Here is a 22,680-nt window from a genome sequence, read left to right on the forward strand (position 1 = left end):
TTCTGAAGCTGTTGTGTGCATATTGTGGGATAAATCAAAATAGTAATTAGGTACGTTTCATTAAGAACTGATAAAGATCTAAAAGATTTAAGATTGATGTCATTTAAAAGCCTTGTAGTCTTAATTTTGAATTGGCTGTATCAATACAAACTCATGAGGTATTTTAATCTTATAATATATGTATATATATATTTTTTGCTTAACCAGACTAACTCCATAGCATTGACCTCTGCTGGTATATGAATTGTGGTCTCCAAATACCATTTCCCATTAAAATAAGTTAGTGTTCTGTGGGGAAATGTGTGATTCCAGGTCTTGAAGAAATAGACAATATGCTTATAGAATATCTTGCCATAGAAAAAGTATGAAAGGTATGAAAAATTATTGAGATCATGACAGAAGTACTCAGTAGCCAACCCAAATACACTTCCACTACCAAAAATGAGACAATTTAAGCATCTACAAGGATGATAATTATAATGGATTAAAACATTTGATATTTAAATCTATGAATTCATAGTGACATAAAAAAAAATCTCATTGATCACCTTTAGAGGACTCTACATATCTATTTCATTATTCTGAAGACTGGTAAATAAGGGAAACAAGCATTTGTTTTGCTTTTCCTGTACAATATGTATTTTCAGGATAATCAAATAGGTGATAAGGGAAAGTTGTTCTTTATAGAAGTATTCCAACTAACAAAAGAAGAATGATATTAGAATACCACCATTTTATAACCCTTGTTAAAGTAAGGGATCTTGACAATGATTGTCAGTGGCTAACAAGAAGACAGAGACCCAGGCATTGTATACCTTCTGAGGGAAGCACAGAGCACCATCTATGAAGTAGTATTACTGAAAAAGAGACATGCAAACCCAAATCTGATTAAGACACTTTACCTAACTATGAATTAAAGGGAAGTTCAAGGGACAGAGGAGCATGTTAAACACCATGGGGATGCATTCAGCTAAATCCAAATCATAGCAAACTGCAGAACAAATGACTCAGTGTCTTCAACAGAAAATTTCTAGGGAAAGAGTTGACAGGAATTCAAAATACATATCAACCATTCTGATGGATAGATTCCAGGTCTTGAAGCTTGCTTACCAATTTAAACATATTTAAAACAGAAAAATACGAACACAATATTTGATATTAAGGAATTATTAGATTATTTAGATATGATAGTACTTTGGTTATATTTATTTTTTAAAGATTCAAAGTTGTCTTTTGGCAGTGCAAGCTAAAATGTTTAGAGTTGAAACGATGTAGTAATCAGATTTGCTTCAGAGTAATCAGGGAGGGGGAGTGTAGTGGGAATATAGATGAAATTTGGTCATGTATTGATAATAGAAGCTGGGTAATGGAGATAACAGATTTATGTTGATTCAACTTATATATATATATATGTTTCAATTTTCCATAATAACTTTTAAAGGTGAATTCATTGGATTTTTAAGATCTTCAGATAATCTTAAAATATTAAGAAAAATATGTAAACAAAATGTAGCTTAAAGGAATATAGGTGCTTTAGTTTCTAAGGGCTCACTTTCATTGATAAATACATGACAATAAAGCTATCGCATCTTTGAAACGAGAACCATAGAGTCTTAAAATTGAAATCCAAACAGCTTAGAGTCATCACAATAGTAATTTTATATTAGCCCTAATAGATGGGCATTTTAAGACCTGCCTGAAAACTCATAGTGCTATGAAACATACTTCTAAAGAGAGCTTGTTTCTTTGTCAGTTTTGATTGCTAATATTCCCTTATATAGCATTAAAATTATATTCTCCATATCTTACACATATCTTAATTTTGTCTCTTGTCTGTTCCAACCATCAAATATTGAAAGGTAGCTATTGTGTTCCACAAAAACATTATTATCCCAGTCTTCCTTCTCTAGATGTTTTCTGATTTAAGTTAGGAAAAATATTTCAGGTATACTTTGAGCGAGTGTTACAAAACTATAAATATGTGATTCTGTTGAGTTATAATTTGTTTGCACTATTTAAATTTATATTGTGCGGGGGGGGGGTGAATCGGGTTGGATTAGATTTCTTAGGTAGTTTCATTGAACTCACATTGAGCTTGTGAATATTAGGGCACTAGTTAGAAGCCTGGTGGTCAGAGCAGTCACTCTGTTAGCATTTCAGTTTTACTAAAGGATGATTCCAAAAAAGATCCCAAGTACTCAGGGTCTACCGAATTCTTCACTGAACCAGAATTATCAGACCCTACTCCAAAGCAGAAGGTATTATTAACTGAAACAGAGATCAGATTCTATAGACAGAAACCCACCCACTGACCTGGAGGAGCATGACATGCTTTGATGTCCTTAAGGTATTGTACTTGGATGGGTGTCCATGGAGATGGAACTTCCCCCTCTTCACCCAAATCTACTATAAAGCTGTGTCTCTTAATACTTAAATAATTGACTTTTCCACCAAAATGTAGAGTTTTACACTTATTTCTGTCAAATTTCTAATTGGTTTTGAAATCAGATTGGTTTTGAAATTGGATATTGATTTTGTATTCAGCGTGTAGGCTGTCCTTTGTAATGTTTGTGTATTCTATAAATGTGAAAGCATACATCTATATCAAAGGTGGCAGTTTACAGTTTGTGGGTCAAATTCAGCTAACATGTACCATGTATTTGACCTACAGAATGTTTTTAAATGTTGGATTGTTTTCAACATTAAAACATAGATTTCACGTAAAAATCTGAATTTCTGGCTTCTGTAGACAAAAATCAAAATATGTAGTCACTGAAGCAGCAGTGTTGCCAAAAATTAATTTTCCTTCCTTCCAAAGGTGCAAAACAGTCCTTAACCATTGCCAAATAAATCTTAGCTACTGTTTACCATGGATTACTAGATATAATTTTACATGTGGGAAAAAGCTTTGTCATTATTCTATCTGCAACCATAATGAAGACAATTTTCTAATGCTTTTATATGTTACCCACATTATACAGAGTTATACAGGACAGCTTCAGTCTTTGGATGGTCCCAAATTTGCTTCCTAACTTGAAGCAAATCTAACTAATTGCTTCTTATCTCGCAAAAAATTAAACATATTGAATAGACATTTCTTCGAAGAAGATATACAAATGGCCAGTAAAGACATGAAAAAAAATGTTCATTAGCCATTAGGAAAATTCAGATTAAAACCTTAGTGAGATACCACTTAATATCCACAAGGACGGCTCTTATTTAAAAAACAGAAAATAAGTGCTGGAGAAGTTTCAGAGAAACTAGTGCATTATTGGCAGAAATGCAAAATGGTGCAACTACTGTGGAAAGCAAATGGTAGATCCTCAAAAAGTTAAATAATTACTATTTGACCCAACAATCCCACTTTTAGCTACTTACCCAAAAAAGTGAAAACAGGGTTGCTAACAGGTACTTGTGCACCATTGTTTGTAGCAGTATTATAATAGGCAAAAGCTGGAACAACCCAAGTGTTAATCAACAAATGAATGGATAAATGTGGTACATAGACCCAATGGAATATTATTCACAACAAGAAAAAATGAAGTTCTACAACATGCTGCAGCATGGAAGAAACTTGAAAACATTATGCCCAGTGAAATAAGCAAGAACATAGAAGGGCAAATCCTGTATAATACCTAGACGATTAGAAATAGCAAATTCGCAGAGAGAGAAAGCAGATTGGAGGTTACCAGGAGAGGGGTATGAGAGTAAGGGAGAATATGTGTTTGTAAAAAGAAAGTCTAAGACTGCTTAGAACATATTTTTGCCAAAAATCAAGTAAGTCGAGGAAATGCAGGGCATAGCAGAACATGTTTAAAGTATTGCGGTTAAGTAATTGACAAAATCTAGGAAATGAGAAACTCTACAGAACAAACAATTTCTTCAACAAATAATTGCTATACAGAGAAGAAAAAACTGAGGGAGTCTGAACCTAAAGAAGAAACTTAAAAGACCTATCACCCAAATGCAAGTTTTGGACTATGTTTGAATCTTAATTTGAACAAATAAACTTAAAAAAAATAATAATGAGAGTCGAAATTTAAACACTGACTAGATAGATAATGATAGGCATCAGTTTTTTAGGTGTGTAAATGTTAAGGCTTTTGTCTTTTAAAAGATCCTTGTCTTTTAGAGGTATGTGCTGAAATATTTATGAGTACAAAGATAAGAGCTCTGGGATTTGCCTCAGTGTTAGGAGAAGATGGTGGAAGGAGTAGGGGTATATAGGTGTAATCGTAGATGAGATAAGATTGGTCCTGAAGAGGTAATTGTCAAAGGTGGATGATGGATTTGTTATAATGGTCCTTCCACTTTATATATGTTGAAACATTCTTTTGTTAAAAGATGAAAATATATGGAGAACATCTTACCATGTCATTAAATATGTTTCTACAACATAAAGTTTTTAATGTAGCATTCTGTTGTATAGACATTTCATAATTTGTCAATACAGTTTTCCAATGTCAGACTTCTGTTTCCTCTTTTTTTTTTCTATTAAAGAGATATAAATTGTAAATTTCTATATACAACTCTACTTGTTTCTTCAGAATAGATCCCTAGAAATGAAACTGCTGGGGCCAAAGGCAGGCATGTATTTAAGGCTTTGATTCCATGTTGCCAAAATGTCCTCCATCAGTAACAGCGTTGTCTCTCTCTTCTTTGATACCATCACAACCTTGGGTCCCTTCCTGTATTTACCCAAATAGATGTGGAGGACTTAAATTCCAGGCTACAGACCTTATCTTACTGGAGGCCAGTCCCAGTAAGACTCCTGAGAGTCTGCTGAAACTGTGCTTTTCACCTCCCCAAGAAAATTATATGCACACAGAACACAGGTGTATAGAGATATGTGTGTGTGTGTATATATATATATATATAGAGAGAGAGAGAGAGAGAGAGAGATGTATAAGTTTGTATATATAGGTTTTTCAGGCATGGGTACAAATAGCTTTATTGAGAATCTATTTCTTAATCAAGTTAAAAGATCCCTAAGACTTTTTCAGTATTATTATTAAAACTTTAATGAATATGTAGGTGATTTTTAACAGATAAGCCACACTAGTTTATGTATCCTGATAGCTTTCTTGAATGGGAAGTTGGAGAGGTGACCAAAACTTGATTGAAGGAGCTTTATTGTGAGGCTTTGAGCTAGCGGACTGATGCTTAAGATGGCAACAGCCTTGGTCAGGGGAAGGGATACAGCTCCTGTAGGATGGTTAGCAGGGATAGGGAAAAGGAGGTGGATTTTCATTGTCTAGTTTGGGAGTGAGAACTTGGCAGGCTAAGACGGGAGTTATAGCAAGCTTGTACCCACTGGAGCTGTAACTACCAGAGGGGGGAGGTTGGATAAGGAGAGCTATCGTAAGAATGCAGCCACCGGAGGGTGGATGCAAGGAAAATCATGAGACTGCCTCCTGAGTGGGAGCAGATTTGGTTTTACAAGGGGCCTCGTGGAAGTTATAGATGGGAGGTTTGGCCTAACACAGCCTATGTTTATCTTAGCCTTAAGGATCTCATGAGAAAACTAGTATGTTACACAATAACAACTACCATTTAATGAGTGCTTAGTACAGCAAAGTTCAACATGCTTTACTTGTGTTAGTTTAATTCTTACAACGACATTGTTATGATAACTGTTATTATATCCATATTACAATTGAGGAAACTTGACATAGAAAAATTTAGTACCTTGCCCAAAGTTAGCCACAAAGCTGACATTGGTTTGACTTATAAGCTTTGAAAACTGATTTTTTTTTTCATTTTAAAACAGTTGTATTCACACATGGTGCAATCCAACGTAAGTAGATAGAAATGCCTTAACCACCATAATCTATATGAAGACATTCCCTTTTCTTCCACAAAGAATCCATACCCTTCCCCCATACCTGCTTCTTGTTGACATTTAGTTTTGGTGTAATGCCTTTATTACATTCAGTGGAAGCATATTACACTGTTACTGTTGACTATAGATCCTAGCTTGCATTGGTTGTACTTTTTTCTGTATGCCATCCCATTTTCAACAGCTTGCAGTATTGACATGCAATTGTTCTCCCTCATGCAAAAACATTTTTATATTTGTACATTTACTTAATCACCATCGTTGTCTAGGCATTCATAAGTTATACCATCTCAGGCTTTATCCTCTGTTTTTCCTTCTGGTTTCATACGTGTCCCCAGCCCTTCTCCTCTAACCATACCTACACTCAGCTTCATGAAAACAGATATATTTTTTTAATGAGCTTAGAATAAGGATACCTTGTTCTTAGTGACCCCTCTCTATCCTCACTGCTCATATTCTGTTAAATCTTAATAGCTTCCATAATTCATTTGTGCATAGAATATTTCTCGAATCTTGTAGGCAACTGTCCCATTGCCTATGAATACTGATACTGGCTATGTGACCATATCTATAAATTATTTGTGTCCTGGAATGGAAATCTCAGACCTACATACTACATTCATCCTATCCTGGTTTTCCTTTCCACATTAAAGTCAGTTAATTAAAATAACTAAGCAAGATTCTTTCAGTCCCTTAATTGCATCTAATTTTTTAGAGATTGTGTTCCTGTGTGCACCTTAAATTTTATCTTGAATTGAAATGGAATCCAGTCATTTTAAGAGCCTAATAATAATAGAAGGTAAACTTCAATACTCTTCAACCAGGTTGCCTTAAAGTCATTATTTCAGTTATTCTTCACAACAAACCTTTGAGCAATAGATATTATTTATAGATAAGGAAATTGAATCTTCAAGTAATTATTACCCAAGGACATGAATTTACTAACTGTTGAGCTAAGATTATAAACAAGGTCTGAATCCAGAATTAGAGCTCTGTTCTGCCATTCTCACAAATCCTTTTCCTAATTTTTTTTTAATGTTATAAATGTTCAGAAGTAAATCTATAATATGCCATGGGAAAATCCCATGTTACACTGATCTTTATATACCATTGTATTATTAAAGCATACCTAATTCTAGGAGTTATTAACAGTTTAAGCTTTCATTCATAAGAATAATTAGTATAGATTTGATATTTAGAAGCATCCAAAGACATTTAGTTTCACCTCTGCAAACTAAGCTGATAATGAATTTGGATATTTTTCATTTCATTGATATGTGAATAAATATTGAGTGCTTTTTATTATGTATATTAAAAGTAAAATTTCTATAAATTGTTGGAGCTGATTTTCATGGATAGCAATTAAATAACATCTGAGTTCCAGAAAAAACTTCCAAATTTGTTTGGGGAGTAGCATTGTTTACAAAGGAAGTGTTCTCTTTTCTTTCATTAAATATTTTTTGGTGTGCCTTCTATGTGCCAGGCACTATGCTAGGCATTAGGGATATAATAATGGATATAACAATGTATTATCCCTGCTCTGTCAGGTTCATTGTCTAGTTCACACAGAAGAAACTTAATAACTAAAGGAGTACTGAAAATATAACTACTTGTTAGGAAGTCTTCAATGTAGATGCAGAAGAAATATATGTAAATAAATTAACATCTCATATGTGCCATAAACAGAATAGAGGGATGAACAAATTGATATGAAAGCAGTAAGGGAATTGTGAAAATAATATGAAGCCATGTATAAATTGATTTCTCACCACATATTTAATTGGCTCAAATATGCATATATTTAGATGTCCAAAGGTATTTGTTAGAAAACAATGTGTCATTTTTTTTTTTTAGACCAACTGGTGGGAGTGACAAGTGGACAGCAACAGCTTGTGACTGCCTTTCATTGTATCTAACTGGAGCTGTAGCAACTGTAATCTTACAGGTGTGTAGTGCAATTAACCGTTACAATTGATATGTATTGAATATTTCATTTATGTTTTAATCAGTTCCATTTATTTTTCTTGTTGAGAAAATAGAAAATTATCTGGATTTTTTGCAATATCTTATCTCAAGGTATAATGGCTTTTGATAATAGATGTACCATAAATGATTATATAAATGAATAAAGAACATTTCTAATGTATTATTCTTGAGTTGATAGCTTGAATATTAAAAAACGTGTTGCTTCTGTTGTCTTGCTATTTCTTTTTCTAAATCGATGCAAATGTACTAAGAAATGATGATCATACATCTATGTGATGATATTAAGAATTACTGATTGCATATGTAGAATGGAATGATTTCTAAATGTTGTGTTAGTTAATTTTTTTAATTAATACAAAAAAACATGTGTTGCTACCATAATACAAATTTTTAAAAATAATGTGTGTATTCTAGAGTGCATTTCTCTATTCTTTTGGTATCTGATATTCTTTTGATAATGATATTTTTATATTCTTTTGTTATTCTTTTACAACAGTTAGGCTTCTAGTGAAATCACATTAAACTGTCATAAAGAGATGTGGGTAGTGGTAGTATGAATATGAATTTGACAAGAGCACTTAAAAATATACATTTCAAATATTATTTGCCTGCTTTACTCTTTTCTAATTTAAATACATTTTATTGCAATAATGAGTAGCATTTTTTATATAACTCATTTACCCATGTTACTTTTTTCTTCTATGTATGGCTCTCCATTTTTATAATGTCTTCCATATGAAGTAGAAAATGCACTTTTTGTATTTTTCTTTTGCTTTTTGCAGGGAATAAAGGCATAGTTTATAACATATTTTGCATTCTATAATTTGGGAAGAATTGGGGGCTAGAAAAACTTGTGTTTTTTTTCATTCTGGTTTCTTTGGTGAGTTTCAGCTTGGTAATAAGGTCTTCACAAAACAACTATCTGTCCTTATTGAATTTCTTCTGTGCTCTTTTCTTCTCTCTGATATATTCAAGCATTAAAATATTTTTTGTTTTGGCTGCAAAATTCTTTTCTTAGAGAAATGTAGGTGGAATGCCTATGAAAAGTGTATTATTTATAAGAAGATTTCATTTCTGTGTCTCATGCTTAACTTTGCTCTTAAATCACTCCAGGAAAATAGTACAACATGGCCATTGCCTGTGAAAATTTTCTGCAGAGATGAGAAAGGAGAGCGTGTTGATGTTTCTAAATACTTGATTAAAAAGGGTTTGGCTTTGAAAGAAAGAAGGAGGTATAGACTTTAATTTTTTGTTATCTTGGTATGAGTTTGTGATGGAGAATCTTACTTTCCTGTTTAAATCTTCATTTCTGTCTGTGTGCTTTCAAACCTGAGTTGTAACTTGTTTGCTCTAAAAGATGATTTATAAGCTAACTCACAGGCACCAGTTCAGAAAAAAATTCCTTCAGAATTTCTCATTTCTTTTTTCAGGCCCATCAGCTCTTGTATACTTAAAAACGTACTAACATATTTGCTTTTATCCTTTCCCCTTTCCTTTGATATTTTCCGTTGAAACCAAAGGAAAAGAGAATTATATGGTGGATAGGAGATCTGAGTCTTTTGACATCCTTTGCTTAGAAGGAAATGTGTAAGTTTTATATTGAGAATTCTAGTAGGTATATGCCAAAATGAATTGATAAAAAACAGATGTGAGTATGAAAAAAAGTAATTGGACAATATTTACATTTGAAGATCCTTATAGATACTAAAGTTTTGGGTTTAAGTACCTTTGGCCCAAGGTGAGAGGGATGAGGATACTGCCGTAGCCCTAACTGTTTTATCTCTCCTTCTAAATGTGGAAGTATATTGTATTTGGAAACACATATCCCACATAGCCACTTTATGTCACCCCTGACCCTTCTCCTTAGATGTGCTGCTTTAAATGATATCTTACCTTATTTGAAACAGGACCCTAGGCCTGCAGAATTGGAAAGGGAATGAAAAATTAGAAATCAAATAGACCAGGAGTTGGTTAAGTATAGTAAATGCTGGCTCAGTTGCCTAAGGATTGACATATGGTTAAGCTCTGCATCTTTAATCCTATATATATATAGGATTAAAGATGCAGAACTTAACCATATATATATGGTTATATATATATATATATATATATATATATACCTTTTGAGGTTCATTGACTTTAGACTAAAGCAATTCCTTTACAAAAGAAGTAAAGTGAGAAATGGTAGGAAAGTTAATGCTTCTGACATTATCTGCCACCAGTTGTGATGTTCCTTAATGCTTTCATAGCACTAAAAGTACTTGCTCTCTTAAGGCAAATACAGGGAGTAGGGAGTGGAGTTAGTTGAGGAGTGATGTTGCTATTTTATTAATGTTGATTTCATTTTAAAGGAAAAATACAGGAAATTAGAAGAAACAAAAATCTATAATTCTGCTAAAACACAATGTTAATATCTCCTTCTAGGGTTTGTTTTTCTTTTAACTTAAGCATACCTTTTCCTTTTTTTTTAATTGAACGGGAATAATACCAAAATTTTTTAAATTTTTTCAGTGAATACCTAATATATAAATAACATTTTTAAAGGACTCATTTTCTTTCTTTCTTTTTATGTTGAAATGGTTTTAAATTTACAGGACAGTTGCAAAAACAATATAAAACCAATATAGAAAACTCCAATATATCCCCCCACCCAGATACCAACTTTTATCCCAGATCTACCAACTTTTAACACTTTGCTGCATTTGCCAAATCATTCTTTTTCTCTATTTATATATCTATATCTGTTTTCTAAACATTTCAGAGTATGTTGGATACTTCATCTTTCTTGAACACTTACTACCTGAATGCACATTTTCTAAGAACAAGGATATTCTCTTGTGTAAACACCTTAAGGAAAGTTATCAAGTTCAAGAAATTTAGTAATGATATAAAGATTATAATATATATTCCAATTTTTTCTTATGCCCCAATAATGTCCTTTTTGGCCTTTTCTCCATTTTTTTCCCTCATTAACAGCCCAAAGGAGCCACTTTTTTTTTAATTGTGAAAATAATATATATACAAAAAAGCAATAAATTTCAAAGTACATTGTAACAAGTAGTTATAGAACAGATTTCAGAGTTTGGTATGAGTTATATAGTTCACAATTTTAGGTTTTAGTTCTAGCTTCTCCAAGATACTGGAGACTAAAAGAAATAAATGAGTCATACTCATTTATTAAATCCTATGTTTCTGTTATAACTCCATCTTCTTCTTGATCTTTCTCCCAATCTGTAGGGGAGAATTTGGACTATGCCCATTCGAACTTTTTCATGTTGGAAAGGAATGGGGGGTGGAACCAGTTGATGTTCTGGAGAGGCTGGCCCATCCTGGTTTCAGGACTTCCCTGGCCTAGAAACCCATCCGGAGGTTGAAGGTTTCTGTAAAGTAATCATAGTGCATGGAACTTTTGTAGAATCTCAGATAGGGTCCTAGGTGTTTTTTTAGAGTTGGCAGAAATGGTTTTGATTGTGGTTTGGCAAACCATGGTGGATAGCAGTATCTAGCTGAAGCATGCATAAGAGTAGCCTCCAGAGTAACCTCTATTGATATTGGAACTCTCTTGGCCACTGACACCTTATTTTGTTACACTTCTTTTCCCCCGTTTGGTCAGGCAGTCATTGTCAATTCCCTGATGCCAGGGCTAGGCTCATCCCTGGGATTCACATCCCACGTTGCCAGGGAGATTTTCACCCCTGTCATATCCCATGTAGAGGGGGTGGGTAATGATTTCACTTGAGAATTGGGCTTAGAGAGAGAGAGGCCACATCTGAGCCACAAAAGAGGGTCTCTGGGGCCGCGGTGGCTCAGCGGGCAAAGTGCTTGCCTGCTATGCCGGAGGACCTCGGTTCGATTCCCGGCCCCAGCCCATGTAACAAACAAACAAAATACAATAAAACAAGAAAATGTTTAAAGATGTTTCCCTTTCTTCCTCCCTTCCTTCCTTCCATCCTTCCTTCCTTCTCTCTGTCTTTCCTTCCCTTCCTCTCTCTTAAAAAAAAAAAAAAAAAAAAAGAGGGTCTCTGGAAGTAATTCCTAGGCATAACTGTAGGTAGGCATAAATAACCTTCAAGATTAAGAGTTTAGCTTATTGACTTGGGAGTCCCAAGTATCAGGGGTTTTCTAACAGTAGAGCTTATTAGTTCCAAAATTTTTCTCCTGTCCCACAAGGGACTTTGCCAAAACTTTTAACTATCTGCTCAGCATACTCTGGGATGTATCTGGGCATTACATTAAGCTATACAGAATTACAAGCCTGCATTCCCATTCTGGGCTCCATGTGTTTATGTTGTATAAATCATCTAACCAGACAGTTTTTTGAGTTAGATTATCTGCTACAGAAAATTTAGGTTTTAGACGAAATAAATCTCTCTTCCTTTGGCCTGATGAGGTAGGTGAAGTTTTAAAATATAGACACTCTCCTCCCTACCCCTGTTCTCTGATTTACCTTAGTCCCATCAGGATCAGCTTCGTTCTTATCTCTAATTGAAGCTTGATCTCTTTTTCAGTTTCTGTAATGGTTGTTGTATGTGGCAGTGCTGACTTTCAGAGCTGCAGAATTCCAACTCTAAGTCTTAGATGTCATATAGACATCCAAAGTTCCAAGGAAATGCAAGATTATATATATATGGGACTCTTTATCTTTGCATTATTTTATGAATGTCAGTAACTTGCCGCAGGTATGTGTTTATCTATGGACTAAATTAGAATCAGCTTGAAGTTGATGTATTTTGTTATTAGCACTTGGGTTGAACATATTATGAGACTTTAAGAGTAAATGGCATGCATATAGTAAGTAATAATTTAAAGCATTTAAGTGAAGTTATATTGCTTTTTCCTCCTCTATGTCATTTATAATTTAAAACTACTCATTATAATTTAAATTATGCTCATTTTCATGTAATAATTTAGACTAGAATATTCTACACTAGAATAAACATTTTCTTTAAATTTCAGTTATATTTGAAGGAGTCTTTGTATATTGTTTTCCTCAGAATAATGTACTTGCTCATGTTTAGATATGTTCTTTCTTGCATATTACAGAATTAATAAATTAGATAACAGCGATTCCTCCGAGAAGTCTCTCAAAATCCCCCTGGAACAAGAAAGTTCAGTAGTTAATAAGTATATTAAAATTAACTTTGACCTTGACAAAAAAGCTGCTGATATTATCACAGAACACAAAGTATCTGAATTTAAGGAGAAAATTCTAGAACCAAGAATGCCTGGATGCTATAAACCACCAGCTATTCCTGACATGAAAGTATTTGAGGCAACAGTCAGCTGCATTGGTGATGATGGAACTATATTCGTAGTACCTAAATTATCAGGTAAGATCTTTTATGCTGTGTAGGATTAGCCAGGAAAAGTACTAGCTAGGAGCTCCATTCTTTAGTAAGATAGTCAGTACCTTAGGCAAGTATTTAACCTCTTTGAAACTCAGTACCACAAGATGATTGTGAGGGTTAAATGAAATAACACATGCAGAGTGCTTTTCACAATGCCTGGCACATAAAGATCATTTATTGAGCTTTTGTATTATCGTATGTGTTATAATTATGTGAGAATTATACCTCTTGGTATAAGAAGAGAGGAATTTAGAGTTTCCATTTCCAGGATTATGATAGATTAAATATCATGAACAACCCTCCAAAATGTAAATGCTAAAATATATATATGTTCCTTAATATATATGAATATACATTATTTTTAACTTAAATTTTACTGAATTGACATAATAGTAAAGAATATACTAAGTCCCAAAACAAAAATGAAACCAGGAATATTAGGAGGTAAGCAAGTACCAAAGAAGTCTTTCACCTTAATGATTGCTTCAGAACCATAGAATCTTGAACGTCCTCTTTGATAACTGCATCAAGTATAAGAAAAAGGAAGTAGAACCCACGGCCCACTTAAAGTGGGAAGTTTTATAGGAAGTTTTATAGCCCTCACATGAAGATGGAGTCCCAAAGGATTACTCTCTCAGCATAGTATTAAGGACCAATGTGCTAATCACATTAAAAATGGCTAAAAGTAGATACCTAAACTAACTTTTAAAAAGTTATTGTAAAAGGATGGTGTGATGGTGGCTCAGTGGCAGAATTCTTGCCTGCCATGCCAGAGACCCAGGTTCAATTCCTGATGCCTATCCATTCAAAAAAAAAGAAAAACTTATTGTAAAAAATATTTACCAATATTTGTATTTCCTTGATTATTTATGAGGTTCAGTATTTTTTCTTACATTCCGGCCATTTGTAATCTCATCTTTATGGAATGTCTCTCCATGTCTTTTGCTTATTTTTCATTAGGCTGTTGTTTTCTGATTCATAATTTTTGGTATATCCAAGGTGCTTATCTTTTCTTGGTTTTAAATGTCGTCAATATCTTCTCTCAGTTTCTAATCTGTCTTTTTGAGGTTTCTGATTAAGCTGAAGATCTTAATCTTACTGTGATTTTATCTGTCCTCTCCTTTGGTTTTGGTCTTTGGTAGGATATTTTGTGTTGTTTTGTTTTGTTTGGCATCTCATTAGAAATTTTTCTTAACTCTGTGATCAGAAATTTACTCCACTCTATGATTTTATGAAAATGTTTTTTTGTCCCTCCCCACAATTATTTACCCCTGGTATTGCTGTGATACTGTTATATCTTCCTGTTAACTATAACCATAACATGTGATAGTAGTTTTCCTCCTATACCCCTTGTGCTAGTTTGAAATAGTTAGGTACCCCGGAAAACCTTGTTCTTCTAATCCTGATTCAATATTGTAGAGTAGGACCTTCTGATTAGGTTGTTTCCATGGAGATGTGACATAAACACTTGTGGGTATGACTTCTGATAGGATTGCTTTCATGGAGTTGTGATGCCACAATTGGGTCTGATCTTTTAATTAGATGGGGATGTGACACCACCCATTCAAGTGGGTCTTGATTAGTTTACAATAATCCTTAAAAGAGCCTATACAGGGAAACATTTATGACAAAGCTTAGATGCAGACATTTGGAAGTTCAAAAGCGCCAAGAGATGCCAGGAGCTGAGAGAGACTACTGAAGCTAGACAGGAACAAGATCCCAGCAGACGTCGCCTTGTGCCTTTCATGAGGTGATAAGCTAAGAGATGAAATCCAGAATTTTGTCCTGGAGCAGCTAATTCAGGACCCACAGACACGTAGAGAGAAAACCACTGGAATTAGAAGTTGGAAGCCATGCAACTGGGAACAAGGACTAGTGGACACCAGGCACATGGCTTCCCATGTGACAGATGCTGGCCTTTCTTCTGAGCCAAGGTATCTTTCTCTGGATGTCTTAGTTGGAAATTTTTAAAGCTTTAGAACTGTAAATTTATAACTTAATAAATCCCCTTTATAAAAGCCAATCTGTTTCTGGTCATTTGTATTCCATTTGCAAGCTAAAATACCCTGCTGTTATTGACTCTTTGTACAAGATTCATACCTTTGAAGTAGTCCATACAAAAATTTATTTGTATTTGTAGTGTTAATCAGTGAGATACATGGCTCTGTACAACCTCTTTCAATCATATTCACATATGGAAATATTACTTATAAACCCACTAATGAACAATCATCACCTCTATCCATTCCCGTACATTTAAGTTAAAACTCATTAGGTAACCATTTCACCCATATCTAGCTTCTGTGTATATCTACTTCCTCTATAATATTCTACATTATATGCCTCTGAATTTACCTTTACCAGGATCACATTAGTGAAATCATACAGTATCTATCCTTAGGTGTCTGTCTTATTTCACTTAGCATTATGTCATCAAGGTTCATACATATTGTTATATTCATAAGGACCTCATTTCGTCTTACTGCTGCATAATATTCCATTGTATGTATATGCCATATTTTGTTTATTCACTTGTCTGTTGATGGGCACTTGGATTGTTTCCATCTTTTGGCCATTGTGAATAATGCCATAATGAACATTGGTGTGCAAAAGTCTGTCTGTGTCACAGCTTTCAGCTCTTCTGGGTATATACTGAGTAGTGGTATTGCTGGGTCATAAGGCAGCTCGATATTTAGTATATTTAGGAAACGCCAAACTGTCTTCTGTAGCAGCTGTACTATTATACATTCCCACCAGCACTGATCAGTATTCTGATTTCTCTGTATTCTCTCCAACATTTGTAGTTTCCTGTTTGTTTAATAGGAGCCATTCTTATAGGTGTGAGGTGATACCTCATTTTAGTCTTGATTTGTATTTCCCTTATATTTAATGAAGATGAGCATCTCTTCATTTTTAGCCATTTGTGTTTGCTTGCCAGAAAAATATCTGTTCATATCTTTATAATTGGGTTGTTCTTTTGTTTTTGGGTTGTATGATTACTTTTGGTATATAGGGTATCAAACCTTTATCCGATATGTGGTTTCCAAATAATTTCTCCCATTGAGTTGACTGCGTCTTCACTTTTTTGGTGAAGTTCCTTGAGGTGCAGAAGCATTTGATTTTGAGAAGTTCCCATTTTTCTATTTTTTCTTTCTTTGCCTGTGTTTTGGGTGTAAAGTTTAAGAAGTTATAGGCTGTTACTGGGTCTTAAAGATGTTTTCCTCTAGGAGTTTATGGTACTGGCTCTTATATTTAGGTCTTTGATCCACTTTGAGTTCATTTTTGTATAGGGAGTAAGGTAGAAGTCCTCTTTCATTTTTTTGGCTATTGATATCTAGTTCTCCCATGCTCAAGTATTGAAAAGACTATTCTGTCCAAGTTCAGTGGATTTGAGGGCCTTGTTGAAGATTGGTTGACTATAGGTTTGGTGGTATACCTCCACACTCTTGCTTCAGTTCTATTGGTCAATACTTCTTTGTGCCAGTGCCATCTGTTTTGACCACTGTAGACTTTATAATAAGTTTTCAAGTCAGGAGGTATTAGTTCTCCCACTTTGCTTTCTTTTTTTAGATATATCTATTCTAGGTCTATTTCCCTTCCAAATAAATTTGATAACTAACTTTTCCAAGTCTTCAAAGTAGGTTGTTGGAATTTTGATTGCTGTTGCATTGAATTTGTAGATTAGTTTGGGTAGAATTGACATCTTAACCTTCCTATCCATGAGCACAGAATATCTTTCCACCTATTTAGATCTTCTTTGATTTCTTTTAGCAATGTTTTGTAGCATTCTGAATACAGGTCCTTTACATCCCTGGTTAAGTTTATTCCTAGATACTTGGTTCTTTTAGTTGCTATTTTGAATAGAATTTTTTCCTTGTCTCCTTATTTAGGCATTTACTTGTGTACAGAAACATTACTGATTTTTGTACGTTAATCTTGCATGCTGCCAGTTTCCTGAATTTGCTTATTAGCTCAAGTAGCTTTGCTGTAGATTTCTCAGGAAATCTTCAGTTTGCTCCCTTCAGTTTTGCCAATGTTTACCTCATGTACTTTGGAGCTCCTTGATTGGGAGCATAAACATTTATGATTGTTAATTTTTCTTGGTGAATTGTCCCTTTTATTAATATGCAGTGTCCTTCCTTGTCGTTTATGTCATCTTTATATATAAAGTCTATTTTGTCTGATATTAATATAGTTACTCCTGCTTTCTTTTGATTACAGCTTGCATGGAAAATCTTTTTCCATCCCTTCACTTTCAACGAGTTGGTAACTTTGGGTCTAAGATGAGTCTCTTGTAAGCAGCTGTGCTGGTTTGAAAAGGTTTATGTACCCTAGAAAAGCCATGTTTTGATTCTAATCAACCTCGTGGGAGCAACAGTTTCTTTGAATCCCTATTCAGTACTCTATCTTGGAAACTTTAACTATCTTATCTCCATGGAGATGTGACTCAATCAAGTGTAGATATTAAACTTGTTTAGGTGGAGACTTGTGCCCACCCATTCTAAGAGAGTCTTGATTAGTTTTACTGGAATCCCTTATGTCATGGTTAGGGACAGGTGTCAACTTGGCCAAGTTGTGGTACCTGTTTATCTGATTGGGCAAGCGCTGGCCTGTCTGTTGCAATGAGGACATTTCATAGAATTAGGTCATGATCACGTCAGCTACATCCACAGCTGATTCCATTTGTAATCAGCCAAAGGGGAGTATCTTCTGCAATTAGTGATGCTAAATGTAATCATGGGAAGCCTTTTAAGGAGGACTCAGAGGAGACAGGTTCCATTCCTGCTTTGGCTGGTGAGCCTCTCCTGTGGAGTTCATCCAGGCCATCCATCGGAGTCATCGGCTTCGCAGCCTGCCCTGTGGATTTTGGACTCTGTGTTCCTACGGTCACGTGAGACACTTTCATAAATTTTATATTTGCAAGTGTTCCCTGTTGATTCTGTTTCTCTAGAGAACCCTAACTAATACACCTTAAAAGGCGAAGCACTTTGAAAAAAGAAGCTAGAGAACAAGAGAGAAAGCCATGAGATTGAGAGAATAGAGAACACTGCAGAACCACGAAGTAGAGAGTTCAATTTGACAACGACAGGAGAACGAGGAGATCCTGAGAGAACAGAGAACACTGCAGAACCACAAGCTGAGAATCCACCAGCCAGCAACTTTTGAGTCAGCAACTTTTGGAGGTGAAGAAGAAAAACGCCTCCTGGGGAGCTTCATGAAACAAGAAGCCGGAAAGCAGATGTTGCTGGCCATCCTTCCAGCCGAGAGTGAAACCCTGAACATCATTGGCCTTCTTGAACCTAGGTATCTTTCTCTGGATGCCTTAGATTGGACATTGTATACACTTGGTTTAATTGGGACATCTTCATGGCCGTAGAACTGTAAACTAGCAACTTATTAAGTTCCCCTTTTTAAAAGCCATTCCATTTCTGGTATATTACATTCCAGCAGTTAGCAAACTAGAAGAGCAGCATATAGATGGGTCATTGTTTTTAATCCATTCTGCTAATCTGTTGCTTTTAATTGATGAGTTTAGTCTGTTAATATTCCAAGTTATTACTATAAAAGCATTTCTTGAACCTACCATCTCATCCTTTGGATTTTATTTGTCAAATCTTTTCTTTCTCTCTCTTTTTAGCCTTTAGGTTATCCTTATTGATAATCTTCAATTCTGTGCCTTCCTCCAAAACTACTTTTCCTGTCATTTTTTTCAGCCAACAGAACTCCTTTTAGTATTTTTTGCAGGGCTGGTCTCAAATTCTCTCAGCCTTTGTCTGCCTGTGAAAATTTTAATCTCTCCCTCACTTTTGAAAGCCAACTTAGCTGGATAAAGAATTCTTGGCAAAAAGTATTTCTTGCCTGCCATGCCCCGAGGACCTGGGTTCGATTCCCGGTGCCTGCCCATGTAAAAAAAAAAAAAAAAAAGTATTTCTTTTCCAGGGTCTTAAATATATCATACTACGGCCTTCTCACCTCCCTGGTGCCTGTTGAATAGTCTGAACTCAGTCTTAAGTGGTTGCCCTTGTATATGCTAAATCACTTTTCTCTTGCTGCTTTCAGGATTTTCTGCTTCTCTTCAGCATTTGACAGTCTGATTAGTACGAGTCTTGGAGTAGGCTTGTTTGTATTCTATTTGGGGTTCATTGGGTTCTTTGATTTCCATATTCATGTCTTTTATAAGAGCTGGGAAGTTTTCCCCCATTGTCTTCAGCTAATCTTCCTAGCCCTCTTCTCTTCTTCTCCTGGGGTGCCAGTGATTCTTACATTTGCATGCTTCCTATTGTCCATCATTTTCCTGAGATCCAATTCCAATTTTTCCATCTTTCTTGTGATTTTTTTTCTTGTGTGCCCTCATATTCAATTGCCCTGTCCTCAAGCTTGCTTATTCTTTCTTCTACCTCTTCAAATCTGCTGTTATGTGTCTCTAGTATATTTTTAATTTGGTTTATAGTATCTTCCATTTCTGTGAGATCTATTTTTCTATATTTTCTTTCGCATTTTTCTTTATGATCTCCTAGTATCCTCTTGATATCCTTTATGTCATTAACGAATCCACTGAATTTATTTAGGAGAGTTGTATGAACTTCTTTGATTAGTATTCCAGAGTCTATGGCTCCTCCATAGTTTTAATTTGGTCATTTGGATGGGCCGTATCTGTGTGCATCTTCATGTACTTTGTAATTTTCTTTTGCCTTCAGGGCATGTGATTAATCTAATAAGGTTATTTTGAACAATACCCTTCACTCAACTAAGGTTTTGTATTTATTTGGGTTTGCGTTAAAGGTCTCCTTTTGTACTAGATTTGTCAGTTATTCACAGCCAAACCGAGGGCTGTACCTCATTCAGGAAATGCGACTCCACATGTTAAAATCTTTTAAATCTAGGCAGATAGGCAGTTTGCAAGACTGTACTTTCTGCTTCTTCCTAGCAGATGGCAGTCTTGAGCTACCTTTTCCCCTCAGGCCTGCTTCTCTTCAAAGCAGTTGAGCTGAATGGAGACTTGGTGCAATTCCAGCCAGGGCCTCTGCTCTCTGTGCACGCTGATAGCTGCTGCTCTAGTGAGTAGTGTGTGCCTCAGCAGAACCTCCACTTGTGAGCCCAATGAGTCTGAGGTCTCAGGACCTCCGTGGGGAAGGGAGTGCTACTGGGACCCTGCATCCCCTGCCTCTTCCAGAAGGAGAGTCCCTCAGTCTCTGCCAAAAAAACAGGTGCCCACAGCAGCCTGTCTCAGGTCAGAAGCAGACACAAGTCTGCTAGCTTCCGGGTTCCACATAGCAACTCTTGGCTGCAGAACTGCAAGGGAAGATTTCCGAAGCTAGCTGTAGGGGTTAGGGGGTGGGGGTGGGATAGGCTGGAATATAGGGGCACGCCACTATTTCGAGACCCGCACTTTCCTGTGCCCCATCGCTTGTCCTCCAGTGGGGTCATATCTGAGCACACTCACCCCTTCCCTCCATCCCAATTTTTCCACTTTTTCATTCAAGACCTCCCTATACAGTGAAGAACACTTTGGTTACTCATATCCTGGAACTGCGGTCCCGGTCATTGGTCGTTTTTCTGACCTTTCTGTCATTGTTCCACAGACTAGGATGAACTCAGATTATCCTAATCCACTGTCTTCCCAGAAGTCACTGTATTAAAATGTTTTCACTTTTGTTTTTTACATTGTCTTTCATGCATCTTGGAATTTATTTTGGAGTAGATATGAGGAAGAGCTCCAGTTTCACTTTTTTAAATATATTTAACCAATTGTCACAGCTGATTTACTTAATACTCCACATTTTCCCCGCTGACCTGCAATGACACTTTTGTCAAAAACTGTTTCAACCCATGTATACATTGTTTCTGATCTCTGTATTATTTTATTGCTGTTTGTATATCCCTGCACCAATACCAGTATTGTTCTTAGTGTAGCTTACATTATTTTGTAATATGTATACAGTTTATTTATTCTATATTCCATGAAACTTAAAATCTGTTGGGGCATCTCCTTACCTTATTCTTCTTTAGGAAAAACTTGGCTCTTCAGTTCTTGTGCTGTCTTCACCATGTACTTTTTCTGTGTGTAACACTGGGTGCAAAGTGTTGCAAGATTAAAAAAAAAAAAAAAAACAGGCAAATTTAGGTTAGACATCAGGAAGGAATTTTAAAATAATATCCTGAACCCCACTGGCTTTGGAGATATAGACAAGAAAAAATTAAAAGGTACTGTACCTTTTTAGAATTAAAAACTTTAGGAAAGGCTAGGGAAAGAACTCATAAAAAGATAGCCATATTTAAGATAAAGGAGTCCAGCTTGGCTAGAAGAAGTTACGCAGTTTAAGGAGAATAATGAAGTTTGGATGTGATCAGATAGTTGATAAAACATTTTAAGTCATTCAGTGTTTTAGTATGATGGCATATGAGGGCTGCCATCGTGATTCTTTTCCCTCCTTCCCCATGGTTTAAATGTTTTTGTAACTCTGTGAGCCTTGAGATCCTTGAGAATGTAAAAATCCTAGAACCCCACTTTTTTTTGCACACCACAGAGCAGCAGTGATACCTGTGGTTGATAGAACTTAGACCTAGAAATTCCATTATGGGATACCTCATGTTCCTTATTTTTACTGAGAACTAGCTCCACTGTCCAAACATCCTAAGTGCTCTCCCACTGTGGAAGAGGAGCAATATAGGGCTTGTTTTTAAAGCCTTAGAACAACTCTCAGATCAATATTAGCCGAAACTAATATAAGGGTGGAAGTGGTTCCCACCCTTTGTACAAATCTGCATTTGTACAATTCTGGAAGCTCTCTAAGAGAAAGGATACAAAAGTTTAATTAGAAGGAAGAAAGAAATCACAACAAATTACTGGAGATTCAAATTCCTTTAAATATCAGATCCTTTCTGAGATCCTCTTAAGGCTTCTGTAGAAATGCTTCCTAACTACAACCTGCATCCATCCAGAATATAACTCACAGCACCTCTTATACTCACAGGACTTAAACTTCATTAGCTGCTTAGCAAACCCTTGTGTCGATAAGGGCATGGTAACTAGGAATTGCTGAGGTTCTTATCTCAGTTTATTTGATCTCCTAAATACTATTTTTTAATTTGAAAAGCAAAGCAAATCTGCAATTGGCTATTCTGGAAGAAGTGAACAATCTTGAGAACTCTAGCAATAATGCTTAATCCAGAAGCTTTGCTTGATGTGTGTAAATAATCATAGCTGAAATTCATTGGCTATTATGTGCCAGACAATGTGCTAGGCGCTTTACATTTAATCCTCACTACAAAACTGATAATACCAGTAGGTATTATTATGTCCAATTTACCAAAGACTAAACTCAAGCTTGTGGAAGTAAAGGAGCTCCCCAAGATCATACAAAGTGGTAAAACTGGGGTGGGAACTGACTCCAGAGCTTGTCTTCTATAGTACCAATTTTGGGTATATATATTTACTGTGTAAATAATGGGCCAAGGAAGCAGTAAATAGCAAAATTAGAATTTTAATTTTATATCACCAGCATT

At 35.4% G+C, this 22,680-nt stretch overlaps 1 protein-coding gene across 2 annotated transcripts in view; it reads left to right on the plus strand.

Moving 5' to 3' along the window:
- RNF17 (ring finger protein 17) overlaps window positions 1-22,680 on the plus strand; it is a 137,118-nt gene that overhangs the window by 81,369 nt on the left and 33,069 nt on the right. For both annotated transcript variants that reach the window (XM_077158768.1, XM_077158769.1), the window contains exons 24-26: window positions 7,694-7,784; window positions 8,939-9,057; window positions 12,869-13,155. In XM_077158768.1, coding sequence (XP_077014883.1) covers window positions 7,694-7,784; window positions 8,939-9,057; window positions 12,869-13,155 — 497 coding nt within the window. The remainder of the gene's footprint in view (window positions 1-7,693; window positions 7,785-8,938; window positions 9,058-12,868; window positions 13,156-22,680) is intronic.

This window comes from Tamandua tetradactyla, chromosome 4, assembly GCF_023851605.1.
Source record: "Tamandua tetradactyla isolate mTamTet1 chromosome 4, mTamTet1.pri, whole genome shotgun sequence".
Lineage (NCBI taxonomy): Eukaryota > Metazoa > Chordata > Mammalia > Pilosa > Myrmecophagidae > Tamandua > Tamandua tetradactyla.